Genomic DNA, 15,083 nt, shown 5'->3' with positions numbered 1-15,083 from the left:
TGTTCATCTACCTGAGGTCTTTAAGCCAGCCCAGCTTCATCTTTGACATTTTTTCTGACTGCTTCTATTTACTACCAGAGACTGAGAACAGGGGAATGGATGGTTGTCAAATGTCACTCTGGTCTATAATCCCTGGATCCTAGACATGTGACATGGAATGGAGTGGGAACAGAGTGAAATGCTCTGAGCAGGAAGCTTGTCTCCAAGTGTACCCGGAATGTCTGTTATTAACATACCTCCTATAACCTCCTACATACAACTCCCCCAGTTTAATATCTTGGTATTATAATTTTTGGTGTAGTACTTTTGATGTATGCCCTAAAATAATACTCAGGAGGCTGAGGCAGGAGGGTCACTTGAGCCTATGGTTTTTGTTTTTGTTGTTTTGTTTTTTGAAACAGGGTCTCGCTCTGCCACTCAGGCTAGAGTGCAGTGGCACAATCATAGCTCACTGCAGCCTCGACTTCCTGGGCTCAAGGGATCCTCCCACCTTAGCCTGCTGAGTAGCTGGGACTACAGGCATGCGCCACCACCCCCAGCTAATTTTTTTGATATTTAATAGAGATGAGGTCTTGCTATATTGCCCAGGATGTTCTAACTCCTCAAGTGATCTTCCTGCCTCAGCCTCCCGAAGTGCTGGGATTACAGGCATGAGCCACCGTGCCCAGCACATGTCTTCTAAAAGTTGCTGTTTCTTCCTTTTCAGGAGTTCTTTCCCATACTGTTCTTCTGGATGACTCCTCCTTATCCTTCGGATCTCAAATGAAAGGTCACTTAGAGAGGCTTGGCCTGACCATACAATTCAATTAGTTTCCTACCCCTTTAGTCTCTTTCATAGACCCTGTTATTTTCCTTCATATCATTTATCACAAGTCTTCATACATTTATTGCGTTGGATACATTCAATTCTGTCGATTTTCTTAGAATGTAAGGTTCCCAAGGGCAGGGACTTTGTTTTGTTCACTTTTGTATTCCTAGGACCTAGCACAATGCCTGACACATAGCAGGTGTTCCATAAATATCTGCGGAATGACTGACTGTTTCACTTATCCTTGTTCCTTCTACTGCATTTCAGTTCTTGCTACTGCAATTTAACCTCCAAGAGGTAGGAGAAAATCATAATGCCCCCCTCCCTCCATCACTGAATTACTGAGACGGCGTCCTTGCACGTTTGAGCAGCTGCTGCCTTCTCCTGGGAGGCTGTCAAGTACCCCAAGGTGCACAATAATTCTATTAGTAATAGCGTGACTGAGGCAATCAGTAGAGCTGTCAGAAATGCTTTCAAACTTACATTCAATGGGTTCTTGGGCACCTGAAACTGCAAGCGACTGCATTACAATTAAGTGAGAATTAGCAGAATGTTAAAGTTCTTTTTAACAATTTGCATAACAAACCGAGGCGTCCCACGCCATCTCTCTGAAATGAAATTCGGATGTAGACACCTTTGCGCTTCAGGACTCTGCGCTCTTGCAGCAGCGCCTCTGCCCAGCGGGGGGCGGCAGCATCTCAGTACTCACTGTAAAGACTTGTAGGTGGGAGGAGAGATTCGCGTTCAAAAAGCTTTTTGCCTCTATCCGCTCACCGTAGCGCTTAGCCCGCTCGAGTTTCAATGCGCGTTGTTGCTTAACGAAGCTGAGTCCTACACACTGTCCGCTGCTCTCCTTGATCATGGCTTCTCCGAGTTCTTTCACCTACTATTGCCCTCCATCTTCCTCCCCCGTCTGGTCAGAGCCGCTGTACAGTCTGAGGCCCGAGCACGCGCGAGAGCGGTTGCAGGACGACTCGGTGGAAACAGTCACGTCCATAGAACAGGTGAGGTGGCAGGACTGGGCGAGGCGCCCGCGCGGGGTGTTCTGGGAGCGGGAGTCCCGTTCGCAGGGCCGCCCGGGTGCGGAACTCACCGGGGAACTACGACTCCCACAGCGCACCGCGGCGCCTTCCCTCTGGGAAGCTCCGGGCGCCCCGGCTTGGGCTTTGTCGTGGAGCGTTTGCGCGGCCAGGTTGGGGAAGGGTCGTTTCAAGGTTGGGCTTGGAGGAGTGGGCAGTAGCCAGGTCCCTTCTGCCCTAAAGAACGAGGAGAATCGTGTTCTACGTCTGGAGAACAGAGGCAGCCCGGGCGGGTCGGATAGCCCACTCCGTTCTGCCAGTACTTCAGGAGGTTCTGGGGTGCACAGTGCACTTTTCGCAACCTGCTCTCAGCTTCTGGAGGCAGAGAGGAGAGAAGGGCCAGGCTGCTGTCATGCCGTTTCACGATCTGTTTAATTTTTGACCTACAGTGCCAGGTTTGGGGGCCTGCCTCGTGGGTGGGCATTTTGGTAGTCATTCAGCCACTTGAGCACCAACTACGTGTCGGACACAATATTAAACGATGGAAGTACAAGGAAATGAAACAGCCTCTGTGGGGACAGGCAGGAAAACAGAGTTTGGAAAGTGCTCAACAGAAAGTATGGATTTTGGACTACTAATCATTCCCTAAGGCCTAGAAGTAGGATCGAACCTATCATTTTGAAAAGTGTTTGGGGAATGATTCATATGCCCAAAACCATAGTTTTGTTTTTCTGTTTATTCCCTGATTGGAATTGTTCACAAGATTGTTATGTGGAACTGTTTATCCATCTGTCGGTATGGATAGGTGGTCAGGATGATTCTTAACACTAATAAATGAACATCCTGCTGCTTACTGAAATAAGATCTCTTAGTGAGGTCAGTCTCCAGGCTTCACCTTGGAGAGACCTGTTTTGTATTTCATACTTGAAGTTGGAAGCCTGTACTTTGGCAAAATTAGTAACAATAGTTGTTATATTGTACAGTTATGACTAGAATTATAAATTTATAACAGAAACAAGGGCTTGATACATGGTGATTCACTAAGTAGCAGGGAGAATATTTTAACTGGAGGTTTAAACTTATGGAATTTAGGGGAGTAAAGGAAATCCTCACCTCTTGAATCTAGCTAACTCTCCTGGTTGGTTTGCCTACCAGTGTGTCCCAGGGAAGGCTGACTGCAAAAGATTGTCAAGAAATTTCCCACTGATGAAAAACCTGGAGGATCTTTGCAGAATTCCTAAATGATGGATTGCTGAGTGATTCGGGTCAAGTGTTTTATTTAATATCTGACCATAGACTGTCAGATTGCCCTTTTTTTTTTTCAAGACGGGGTCTTGCCCTGTCACCAGGCTGGGATGTGGTGGCACGATCTCGGCTTACTGCAACCTCCGTCTCCCAGATTCAAGCGATTCCCCTGCCTCAGCCTCCAGAGTAGATGGGACTACAGGCGCCCACCAACACGCCCGGCTAATTTTTGTATTTTAGTAGAGACAGATTTCACTGTGTGGCCAGGCTGGTCTTGAACTCCTGACCTCAAGTGATCTGCCCTCCTTGGCCTCCCAGGGTGCTGGGATTACAGTCACCAGCCACTATGCGTGGTGTAAGCATCTTTCAAATCTAGACCGAACGGTATGGCAGACAGTAAAGAATCTTACATTTCTTTTTCGTGTTGTTATTCCAGCACACATTGTTAGTCTAGGATGAACAGTTTCAGGTAGTAGGAAGATAATGTTGTGTCTCATTTTTGTGGCAGCCTCACTGTTTTAATAATCATCTTAGTGACCATTTATTGAGTCTCAGCACAATGCTAAATGCTCTCCACACATGGTATCATTCAATCCTTACACTTTTTATGGATGAGAAGACTGAAGTTTAGAGACCTACCACGTTGGTAGGTTAATGATGATACATTCATCAAAAGTAACAACCTTGTTAGGAGAAGTTATTTACAGAGGATATACTATTACTCTTTCAGTTTTGACTAAAGCTTCCATTTACTAATAGCTCAATTTTGTGCCATTGCCAGTAAAAACAAATTGATGACTGACACCTGTAATCCCAGCACGTTGGGAGTTCAAGGTGAGAAGATCACCTGAGCCCAGGAGACCAACTTGGGCAACATAACAAGACCCTGTCTCTACCAAAAAAGAAAATAATGTATATATAGCTGGGCGTGGTGGTATGCACCTGTAGTCCCAGCTACTTGGGAGGCTGAGGTGGGAGGATCATTTGAGCCCAGGAGTTCACAGATGAGCCATGATCGAGCCACTGTACTGGGCAGCACAGTAAAACCCTGTCTCTTGAAACAAAAAACAACTATACTGATTTTGGTACTGGCCTGGGCAACATAGCAAGACCCCGTGTCTATTTAAGACAAAAACTTCTTAAGTTAAAAAAAAAAAACAAGGCCGGGCGCGGTGGCTCAAGCCTGTAATCCCAGCACTTTGGGAGGCCGAGACGGGCGGATCACCAGGTCAGGAGATCGAGACCATCCTGGCTAACATGGTGAAACCCCGTCTCTACTAAAAAATACAAAAAACTAGCTGGGCGAGGTGGCGGGCGCCTGTAGTCCCAGCTTCTTGGGAGGCTGAGGCAGGAGAATGCCGTAAACCCGGGAGGCGGAGCTTGCAGTGAGCTGAGATCCGGCCACTGCACTCCAGCCCGGGCGACAGAGCGAGACTCTGTCTCATAAGATAAGATAAGATAAGATAAGATAAGATAAGATAAAATAAAATAATGCTTGTTACCTGCTTCCTATCTGATTATCAGAAGACTCAGTTTATTTGTTAAGCAATAATTTGGTAATAGGAGTTAAACCTATAAATAGTGGAAGAAGTCCTTAGCTGTGAGTCCTCTGTTCCATTCGTTGATTTTCATTCATTCAGCAAATACTTGAGCGTCTTCTACAAGCCAGGTACTGTTCTAGACACTTGGCATAAGTCGTTGAACAAAAGAGGCCAAGTTGATGCCTTTATAAAACTGTTTCTAGGCCAATGAAGCAGTCAATTAAAAGAGATAATATCTATAGCTATCTCAATATAAAATGTTAATTAGAAGTGCTGTGGAGAGTAACACTTTGGGATAGAGGGGATAGGGTGTGTCAGGAATGGGTGGGGTGGGAGCAAGGGATGTCTTCATATAAGGTGGTAAAGGGGAACCCTTTATGACAACACATGTGATCTGAGACCTGAAGTCTCAGATGAGGGAGGAAGCCATCATGGATCTGGTGCAAGAATATTCTGGGCAGAGAAAGCAGCAAGCACAAAGGACCAAGGCAGCAGAATGCCTGGTGAGCACGGGGGCTTAGCAAACCAGAGAATAGGAGATGGGTCGGATCATATAGGGCCTCACTGGCCTTTGGAAGTACTTTAAAATATCCTGACTGAGATGGGGAGCCACTTGGCTGTATACCTGCCATTTACTGCCCCAGATTCACTTGGCCTTTTTCCAGCCTGCTCTGTAGATGTGCCCCAGGAGGGGGCCCTGCACTGACAGGTTTCCTTGCTTTGTGACTGCAGGCCATGGGAAGTATTGCTGGGGGTGACTGAGAAGGAGAAGAATGAGACGGTTGTATTTCTTCCCTCCTGCAGGCTTGTGTGGGCTGGGGTTTCCTTAGTCTTAGGGTCACATTTCCTGTCACGTGCCTTCTCTGCAGAGCTCTTTGTCTCCTTCCCTCTCCATTCTTCACATCTTCAGGTCTATGAGGAGTTCAGGTACCCCTGATTTACCAGCTCCAGATACTGCATTTTCTCTTGTGGTTTCCCTACACCTGCCCACATCTTTGTAAATAGTTCCTTTATAAACTCTCCTCAAATCACCCACTTTGTGCCATCTGTTTCCTGCCAGGACTTAGACTGATCCATGATCAGAGGGTTTTCAGCAGGGGAGTGACACAATCTGACTAGCATTTTAACAGACTCATTTAGTACTGTCAAGAGTAGATGGTGGGGAGTGAGGGTGGATGCAGGGAAACCAGTTAGGAGGCTATTGCAATATCCTGGGAGACAGGTGACGGTGGCTTAGCTCACAGTGATGGTAGTGGAGGTAATGAGAAATGGTCAGCTCTGGATATTTTTATGAAGGTCTCTACCTTGCTAAGCTGTTTTGTTAATGCAGATGCTGGGAGGGCCTTTCGTGGCACTAGAGAACAAGACGTGGTTGTATTGTTAGTGCCTGCCTACCTTATTGTGCCATCTGGAATCATCCCATTGCCAACACTCTGATTCAGGCCAGTAGGTTAATACTGATAGTCTCAGAGGTAGCAGCCTTGCCCAAAACAGGTGTTTACAAAAGATACTACTGTTTTTCTTTTAGTTTGTCTTTGAACAGAGGCAAAAGCATCCTCCACTTGAAATGGCATGGTGTCATTGAGCCATTGGCATGGTTCATTGTCAGTCAAGTAACTTGAACTCTGAGGGGAATATTAGAGAATTATTAGTCCTGATCCCTGCCCTCAAAATTCTTTTATCTTAGATAAAAAAGAATATGCTGGAAGGCTGAGTGCGGTGGCTCACTCCTGTAATCCTAGCACTTTGGGAGGCTGAGGCAGGTGGATCACTGGAGGTCAGGAGTTTGAGACTAGGCTAGCCAACATGGTGAAACCCCATCTCTACTAAAAAAATACAAAAATTAGCTAGGTGTGGTGGTGCACACCTGTAATCCCAGCTACTCAGGACGCTGAGGCAGGTGAATCTCTTGAACCTGGGAGGCGGAAGTTGCAGTGAGCTGAGATTGCACCATTGCACTGAACCTGGGTGACAGAGCAAGACTCCATCTCAAACAAGAAAAAAAATAAGAAGAATATGCTATAGGTAGTCACAGAGTGCTAAATTATGACTGCTTTGCACGAGGATTTTAGGGAGTTGAAAAGCCATCTGTGTGGGCTGAGGTGGTCAGGATGACTTCATGGAGAACGTGGAACTGGGTAGGGCTGTAAAAATTAGAGTTTGGGGCAGCCATTCTAGGAGGGGGAGCTGTTTTGAGGGAAGGCTCAGGCTTGACTGGGGGCAGTAAGATGGCTTACCAGGAATGGTGGGTGCAGGTTGGATGTGGTAGGAAATGAGGTGAGATGGGCAGGTGGGCCCCCATCAGGGTGTTGAGAGGCAGGTGATGTCCTGGCTTCAGGTTTAGGCAGTGGGCCACCACATATCCTAAGGAGGGACCAGCAGAACAGAATCCTGACCTTCTGCTGTTGACTTGTTTCAGCTTATAGGATCCAAAATATTAGTAAACAGAGGTGGAACAAATCACTAAATATGATAAAACTTCCCCATTTTTTATGCCTCTGATAGAAGGAACCGGTCCTCTACTTGGTTAAGTGGTCAGTAGGCTAGCTTTCTGAATCCATTTTATTTTATTGAAATTCAGCATATACCATATTGCCCAAGTGTAAAGTAATCCTGCATATCAAAATTCCCCATTAAAAGTCCAAAAGGTTGTTTTGGTTAAGTTTAAAATACATGTACCTTTAGGTATATAAGTGAAAAATACCTGCTTACATAATTTACATTTAAATTTGGGTCCATATACCTACTTAAAATCACCTACTTTGTAAAGTAACACTAATTTAGAAATGCTGGTTTTCCTCCTCCTTTTATTTATAAAATGTTTCTTTTCAGACTCTTCACATGCATCTTTGACTTCACTATTTTTAATCATCACTGGAGCCACTTTTTGAGTCAGCCAATATGGATTTCCGGACCACATGTTCAGTTCTTGAGATACATCCTTTTTGAATATGAATAAGGTGTTACCACTGAATAGTTTATTCCAAGTTACAAGTATCCACTTGCATAACATTAGACTTTTTTTTTTAAGACAGTGTCTCACTTTGTCGCCCAGACTGGAGTGCGGTGATGCAGTCACCATTCACTGCAGCCTTGACCTCACAGGCCTGCCTTGGCTTACCAAAGTGTTGGGATTACAGATGTGAGCCTAGAATTTTTTTTTTTTTTTTTTACAGTATGTCCAGTTGGTATATATTTGTGGTCACTGCAACTTAACCACTTTATTACTTTTTCAAATGGTCTCCTTTTTTTAAAAGACAGGGTCTCACTCTTGCCCAGGCTGGAGTGCAGTGGCATGATCATAGCTCACTGCAGCAACTTTCCAGGCTCAAGTGATCCTCCCACCTCAGCCTCTTGAGTAGCTGGAACTACTGGCGTGCGCTACCACATTTGGCTACTTTTTGTATTGTTTTGTAGAGACAGGGTTTCGCTGTGTTGCCCAGGCTGGTCCTGAACTTAAGCTATCCGCCTGCCTTGGGCTCCCAAAGTGCTAGGATTACAGGCATGAGCCACCGCGCCGGCTAAAATGATCTTTAAAATGTTGGTTTACTGGCCAGGCATGGTGACTGATACCTGTAATCCTGGCACTTTGGAAGGCCAGGTGGGTGGTCAGCTTAAGCCTACAAATTCGAGACAGCCTGGGCAACAGTGTGAGACTCAGTGTCTCTAAAAAAAAGTAAAAAATGAATAAACAAGATAAAAGGCTGGCCTTACAATGGCAGTTTGCACATGAAAGTGTGAGTTTATATCTCCAGGAATAATTACTAAATTTGTGTTTAATTTATCTCATTTCACTGATTACCATTAGCCAAAGCAGCCCAAACCGCACCTTAACTGAGGTTGTTTTAGGCTATTGTGTCATCCCCAGCTGGAACTTCGTATTCAAAATAAAGAAATTGAAAAACTTCCTACAGCAAGAAGTACTTTGTAAGTATTTGAATATAAAGTGACTTGTATTTTCTGAGGGATAGTTTTTTTTTAAAAGTCTTGCCTTATATTTCATATATTAATTCTTTTACTGCAGCTTCAATGACATGAATCGTAGGCAGCAAATCTACTTTCTGAAACAGTCTGTCTCTGGGAGAGGAGGGAGATTTAGGAAGCAGAGAAGTGATAGTGCCTGGTATGAAAGTTGGTACCTCCTGAGATTGGCTTTAGATAGAAGCTCTGAAAGAGAAAGTGCCAAATGCATTAGTTGTTGTTTACCACTTACTGAATGGAAACTATTCTCTGCTTTTATTGATTGAATTTCTTTCTTTTTTTTTTTGAGACAGAGTTTCACTCTTGTTGCCCAGGCTGGAGTGCAGTGGCGCGATCTCCACTCATCGTAACCTCTGCCCCCCGGGTTCAAGCGATTCTCCTGCCTCAGGCTCCCGAGTACCTGGGATTATAGGCATGTGCCACCACGCCCGGCTAATTTTTGTATTTTGGTAAAGATGGGGTTTCACCATGTTGGCCAGGCTGGTCTCAGACTCCTGACCTCAAATGATCTACCCGCTTCCACCTCTCAAAGTGCTGGGATTACAGGCGTTGAGCTACCATGCCTGGCCTATTGATTGAATTTCTGTTGATTAAATGAAAAACTCCATGAAATATCTTTTTTTTTTTTTTTGAGACAGAGTCTTGCTCTGTCGCCCGGGCTGGAGTGCAGTGGTGTGATCTCGGCTCACTGCAAGCTCCGTCTTCTGGGTTCACGCCATTCTTCTGCTTCAGCCTCCCGAGTAGCTGGGACTACAGGCACCTGCCACTACGCCCGACTAATTTTTTTGTATTCTTTAGTAGAGACAGGGTTTCACTGTGTTAGCCAGGATGGTCTCGATCTCCTGACCTCGTAATCCTCCCGCCTCGGCCTCCTAAAGTGCTGGGATTATAGGCGTGAGCCACCGCACCTGTCCGTGAAATATCTTTTAAACAGATATTTTAAAAGATATCAAGAATGCAGCCTTTTGGTTAGCTCTTCATTTATTTGTTGCCATGGCACCTAAGTCTTGGGGACTCTAGTACAGTTACTTGATCCCTGGCCCCTAGAGTTTAACACAATCTCTCCATCATCAAACAATACAAACTAATATACATATAGTTATATATCACTTAATAACAGTAGAAATACATTGTCAGTAGGAAATTTCCTTGTCGTGTGAACATCATAGAGTGTACTTAACACATGTAGATGGCATAGCCTACTACACACCTAGGCTATAAGGTATAGCCTGTTGCTCCTGGGCTGCAAACCTATACAGCATGTTACTGTACTAAATACTGCAGGCAATTGGAACACAATGGTAAATATTTTTGTATCTAAACATATCTAAATATAGAAAAGGTAAACTAAAAATACGTTATAAAAGATAAAATGGTAGACCTATCTAGGGAACTCAGCATGAATGGCGCTTGCGGGACTGGAAGTTGCTCTGGGTGAGAGAGTGAATGAGCGGTGAGTGGATATGAAGGCCCAGGATATGAGTGTACGCTACTGTAGACTTTATAAATACTGTACACTTACTGAACAGACATTATGAAAATAAAATAAACACGGTATGCTTCAGTTACACTAAATTTATTCATACACTTTTTTCTTGCAATAATAAACTTTGCGTACTGTAAGTTTCTTTATAAACCTTAAATTTTTTTTTTACAGCTTTTTGACTCTTTTGTGATAACAGTTTAAAACACAAGCACATTGTNATTTTTGTATCTAAACATATCTAAATATAGAAAAGGTAAACTAAAAATACGTTATAAAAGATAAAAATGGTAGACCTATCTAGGGAACTCAGCATGAATGGCGCTTGCGGGACTGGAAGTTGCTCTGGGTGAGAGAGTGAATGAGCGGTGAGTGGATATGAAGGCCCAGGATATGAGTGTACGCTACTGTAGACTTTATAAATACTGTACACTTACTGAACAGACATTATGAAAAATAAAAATAAACACGGTATGCTTCAGTTACACTAAATTTATTCATACACTTTTTTCTTGCAATAATAAACTTTGCGTACTGTAAGTTACTTTATAAACTTTAAATTTTTTTTTACAGCTTTTGACTCTTTTGTGATAACAGTTTAAAACACAAGCACATTGTACTGCCGTACAAAATATTTTCTGTATATTCTTATTCTGTAAGCTGTTTCCTCCTTTTAAATTTTTTCACTTTCTTTTACCTTTTAAACTTTTTTGTTAAAAACTAAGACACAAACGCACACATTAGCCTGGACCTACACAGGGTCAGGATAGTCAGTGTCACTGCCTTCCATCTCCACATCTCATCCCACTGGAAGTCCTTCGGGGACAATAATAGGATGGAGCTGTCATCTCCTAGGATAACAGTGCCTTCTGCAGGAATTCCTCCTGAAGGACCTGCCTCAGGCTGTTTTATGGTTAATTTTTTTAATAAGTAGAGATACACTCTAAAATAATAAAGTATAGTATAGTAAATATACGAATTAGTAATGTAGTTTATTATCGTTATCAAGTGTTATGTACTGTACATAATTGTATGTGTTATACTTTTATAACACTGGCAGTGCAGTAGGTTTGTTTACACCAGCATTACCACAGGCATGTGAGTAGTGCTTTGTGCTACAATATTATGAAGGCTCTGTTACTAGGCCGTAGGGATTTTTCAGCTCCATCATAGTCTTACCGGACTACCATGGAATATTTGGTCCGCTGTTGACCAAAACATCCTTATGTGGCGTATGACTATATTAGTTTATGTCATATATATGTGTATAGTTTATAAATTGATACATACTTAGTTTATGTTATATATTTTAAAGATATATGTGTATATTATGCATGTATATATTATATACATGTGTGCATATATGTGTATGTATGTATATGTATGTATGTATAAAGCCTGACCAACAAACTTGGAAACATTCTGTACATAGAAACACCTAGCCTGGGGCCATGTGCAGTGGCTCATATCTGTAATCCCTACACTTTGGGAGGCTGAGGCACGTGAATCACCTGAGGTCAGGAGTTCCGGTCCAACCTGGCCAACTTGGTGAAACCCTGTCTCTACTGAAAATACAAAAATTAGCCAGGCTTGGTGGCAGGTATCTGTAGTTCCAGATATTCAGGAGGCTGAGGCAGGAGAATCGCTTGAACCTGGGAGGTGGAGGTTGCAGTGAGCTGAGATGATGCCATTGCACTCCAGCTTGCGCAACAAAGCAAAACTCTGTCTGAAAAAAAAGAAAAAAAGAAAAAAGAAAAGAAACAGCCAAGCCTAGGCTGGGCACATTGGCTCATGCCTGTAATCCCAGCACTTTGGGAGGCTTAGGCAGGAGAACTGCTTGAGGCCAGGAATTTGAGACCAGCCTGTGCAACAGGGTGAAGTCCATCTCTATTATAAGAAAGAAAGAGAGGAGAGAGAAAGTAAGAAAGAAAAGAAAAGAAACATCTAGCCTGTGCCCTATCAGAAGCAGGGGTAAACTCAATACTTGTGTTCCCTCTTTGCCGTATCCTGAGTGATCAGTTATCTCACGATTAGAGAAGGTGAGAGAGGTAATGGTAGGCTTAACATTTGTTAGGTTATACATGAAATACTGCGAGAGCTGGCCTTGGAACCTAACAGGTATAACGTGTTGATGGGAAGACGAATACAGTCTAAAAACCAATGAACTTTGAGAACACAGATTCTGCATGTGTTGTGACCTGCCTATCTATGTAGGTGTGGGGGATGAGGCATCACAAAACTAAGCACTCTGAAATCCTTTTCCTTTTTTTTTCTTAAAGGAATTTATGGTTAACAAAAGTATAATAATGTAATTAACAGCCATTTTTCTGTAACTGAGAATTACCAGTTGCTAACATCTTTTTTGTTTAAAGGAAAGCAATTAGAAATATAGCCAAAGCCTCCTTTAACCCTGTCCCCAGTTCAGTGTGCCTCTTACCCTTTCCAGAAGCAGCCCTTATCGTGAGTTGTGTGTGCATCCTTCCACTTCACTTTTAATCCTTTTATGCATTCATAAACAACTGGATTTGTGCATGTTTTTAAAAATTCACATAAATTGTCACACTGTCATTTTGCCTTTTTTCATTTCACATTTAAAAAAAGTAGAAACGGAGTCTTGCTTGATTGGTTGGAGTCTTGTCAGATTTCTCTTACCGTCATAATTTTGCAAAGACAATCTCCCTTTAGGATTGTGAGAGGGTCCTGAATTCTGCTGAGATGTAGCTGTAAAGGATAACCAGCGATTATTCTGGAGGTCACAAGATTTAGAGCTTTCTCAATTACCCCTGTAGATAACATTCCAATTGCAGAACCTAAGATTGGCCGTTTGAGATGTCTTTTCAGATTTTTGCATTTCTGACTGGCTGACTCCACACAAACAGGTTCTGTGGCCCCACCCAGAGGCTGAGTCAGTGCAGGAGGACCATCTTCCTTCCACACCCCTATGATTTCATCCCCAACCAACCAACATTCCCATTCCCTAACTCCCTGCCCGCCAAACTATCCTTGAAAAACCTCCAAACCTTCGGGAAAATTGATTTGAGTAATAACTCTGTCTTCAGCATGGTGTGGCCAGCTGCATGTCAGTTAAACTCTTTCTTTATTGCAAGGCTATGGTCTCAGTGAATTGGTTTTGTCTGTGCAGCAAGCAGGAAGAACCCGTTGGGTGATTACAAAATGAGTAAATCTCAAAGAGGTGGCATAGACTTCAGGCTTAACTACCACGTTCAGCTGAAACAAAGAAGAATGTTGAGGAGGCCCGGAATGGGGAGGTGACCAGGAAAAGCACAGTAAACAAGGATAAGATTTGTTATGCAGATTTAGGCAGGTGCCTTCTCCATTGGTAAGAGTTCCCAGTGGCTTAGAGTCATCCTTGTCTTCCTGGTACAGAAAGAGAGACAAATGGAGATTTCCTTTTATAGATGTAATTTTCCCTTACAAATGGGGGTAACCTGTACTCTGTTTTCAGAGCTTTTCCTTTGTCTGCTGTTTCTCAAAATAATCAGCTCAAAATAATCCTTATGCCAAAGAAGCCTATCATGGGAAGACATATTCTGGTCTCCTACAGTCATATTTTGAGGTGGCATATTCTGGTCTTCTGAACATTCAAAATGTTAGGTTATTTAGGTAAATTTTGTTTGTTAAACATTTAAAAGGTTTGTTATCTTTGTTTATCCTTTACTAGTTGAGAAGAAAAGTACGTTACTGTTTTTTTAATTAATTACGAATGAAGAAAGTACTATTTGAGGTAAAACTTTACGCATCAACCTCTGAGCTGAAATTTAGTGACCACTGCCACTGTTAAAAACCTTGTTTTGGCTGGGCGTGGTGGCTCAAGCCTGTAATCCCAGCACTTTGGGAGGCCGAGACGAGCGGATCACGAGGTCAGGAGATTGAGACCATCCTGGTTAACACGGTGAAACCCCGTCTCTACTAAAAAATACAAAAAACTAGCCGGGCGAGGTGGCAGGCGCCTGTAGTCCCAGCTATTCGGGAGGCTGAGGCAGGAGAATGGTGTAAACCTGGGAGGCGGAGCTTGCAGTGAGCTGAGATCCGGCCACTGCACTCCAGTCTGGGCCACAGAGCGAGATTCCTCAAAAAAAAAAAAAAAAAAAATCCTTGTTTTATCAAACTTTCAACCTAAATTAACAGAGAGAGGCTCTCTAAAAGAACATGACACTTACTTGGGAATAGTGTATTGCAATGGGAATCTTTGCGCCACAGTAAACTATGTGCATATTCAAGGAGGTAAAGGAAGACAAAGGTTTTTCAAGGAATAAAGAGGATTATATAATTCTTTTAAGATGATTATTATTGGCTACAAGGATCAGTAACAAGTGTGACCAGTCTGAGATTGGACAGGCAATTAATTGCTGGACAGATGTCCTCGTGGAAATATTTTTTGTGTAAGGTTGTGATGACCTTTGTGCAGGGTTGTGGTTTTTGCAGAGCCATTTGGGATAGGTTTTGTTAATCAGGCGTTGATGCATGAGAACCCTCTCTTCATAGCTGTCCCCAGCTTTATTTGTCAGGATTTTAAAACACAAATGACTCCATTTTGATTCTGACAGTGTTCACAAACATTAGCTTTGCATCAGAATCCACTGGAGGACTTGTGAAAAGAAGTCCGGTGGACCCTGCCCGCTAAGTGAATCTATAGGTCTCTACTGAGAATACCTGAGAATTTACATTTCAAACAAGTTTAGCTTAGTTTCTGAAGAACCTGTTTCTTGAGTAAGAGGAATGGTTTCTGTGATTCATAGCAGCATTATTCCTAATAGCCAAAAAATGGAAACAGCCAAAATGTCCACCAACTGATAAACTGGTAAACGAAATGTGATATATCTACACAATGGAATATTATTTGGTGAAATAATGTGAATAAAAAGAAATGGAGTACTGGTACATGCTACAGCATAGATGAGCTTTGAAAACATGTTTGTGAAAGAAGCCAGCCACAAAGGACTACAGCTTTTATGATTCCATTTATATACAATTCCAGACAGGTA

The 15,083-nt window shown here is 43.0% G+C and overlaps 1 protein-coding gene across 2 annotated transcripts in view; it reads left to right on the top strand.

Annotated features, from left to right (window-relative positions):
* The first annotated feature begins 702 nt into the window (after positions 1-702).
* Positions 703-15,083, top strand: part of FNTB (farnesyltransferase, CAAX box, subunit beta) — a 77,964-nt gene continuing 63,583 nt past the window's right edge. The window contains exon 1 of one of the 2 annotated variants that reach the window (XM_017892426.1): positions 703-1,812. In XM_017892426.1, the coding sequence (XP_017747915.1) occupies positions 1,669-1,812 (144 nt within the window). In that variant the 5' untranslated portion in view covers positions 703-1,668. Of the gene's footprint in view, positions 1,813-4,967; positions 5,117-15,083 lie in introns of those variants that run through there. The other variant, XM_017892427.1, reaches the window with a different exon arrangement.

The sequence above is a fragment of the Rhinopithecus bieti genome, unplaced genomic scaffold, assembly GCF_001698545.2.
Source record: "Rhinopithecus bieti isolate Rb0 unplaced genomic scaffold, ASM169854v2 scaffold_20892, whole genome shotgun sequence".
In the NCBI taxonomy this organism is placed as follows: domain Eukaryota; kingdom Metazoa; phylum Chordata; class Mammalia; order Primates; family Cercopithecidae; genus Rhinopithecus; species Rhinopithecus bieti.
Note: the sequence above shows the minus strand (reverse complement) of the source record. Positions and strands in the feature narration are given on the sequence as shown.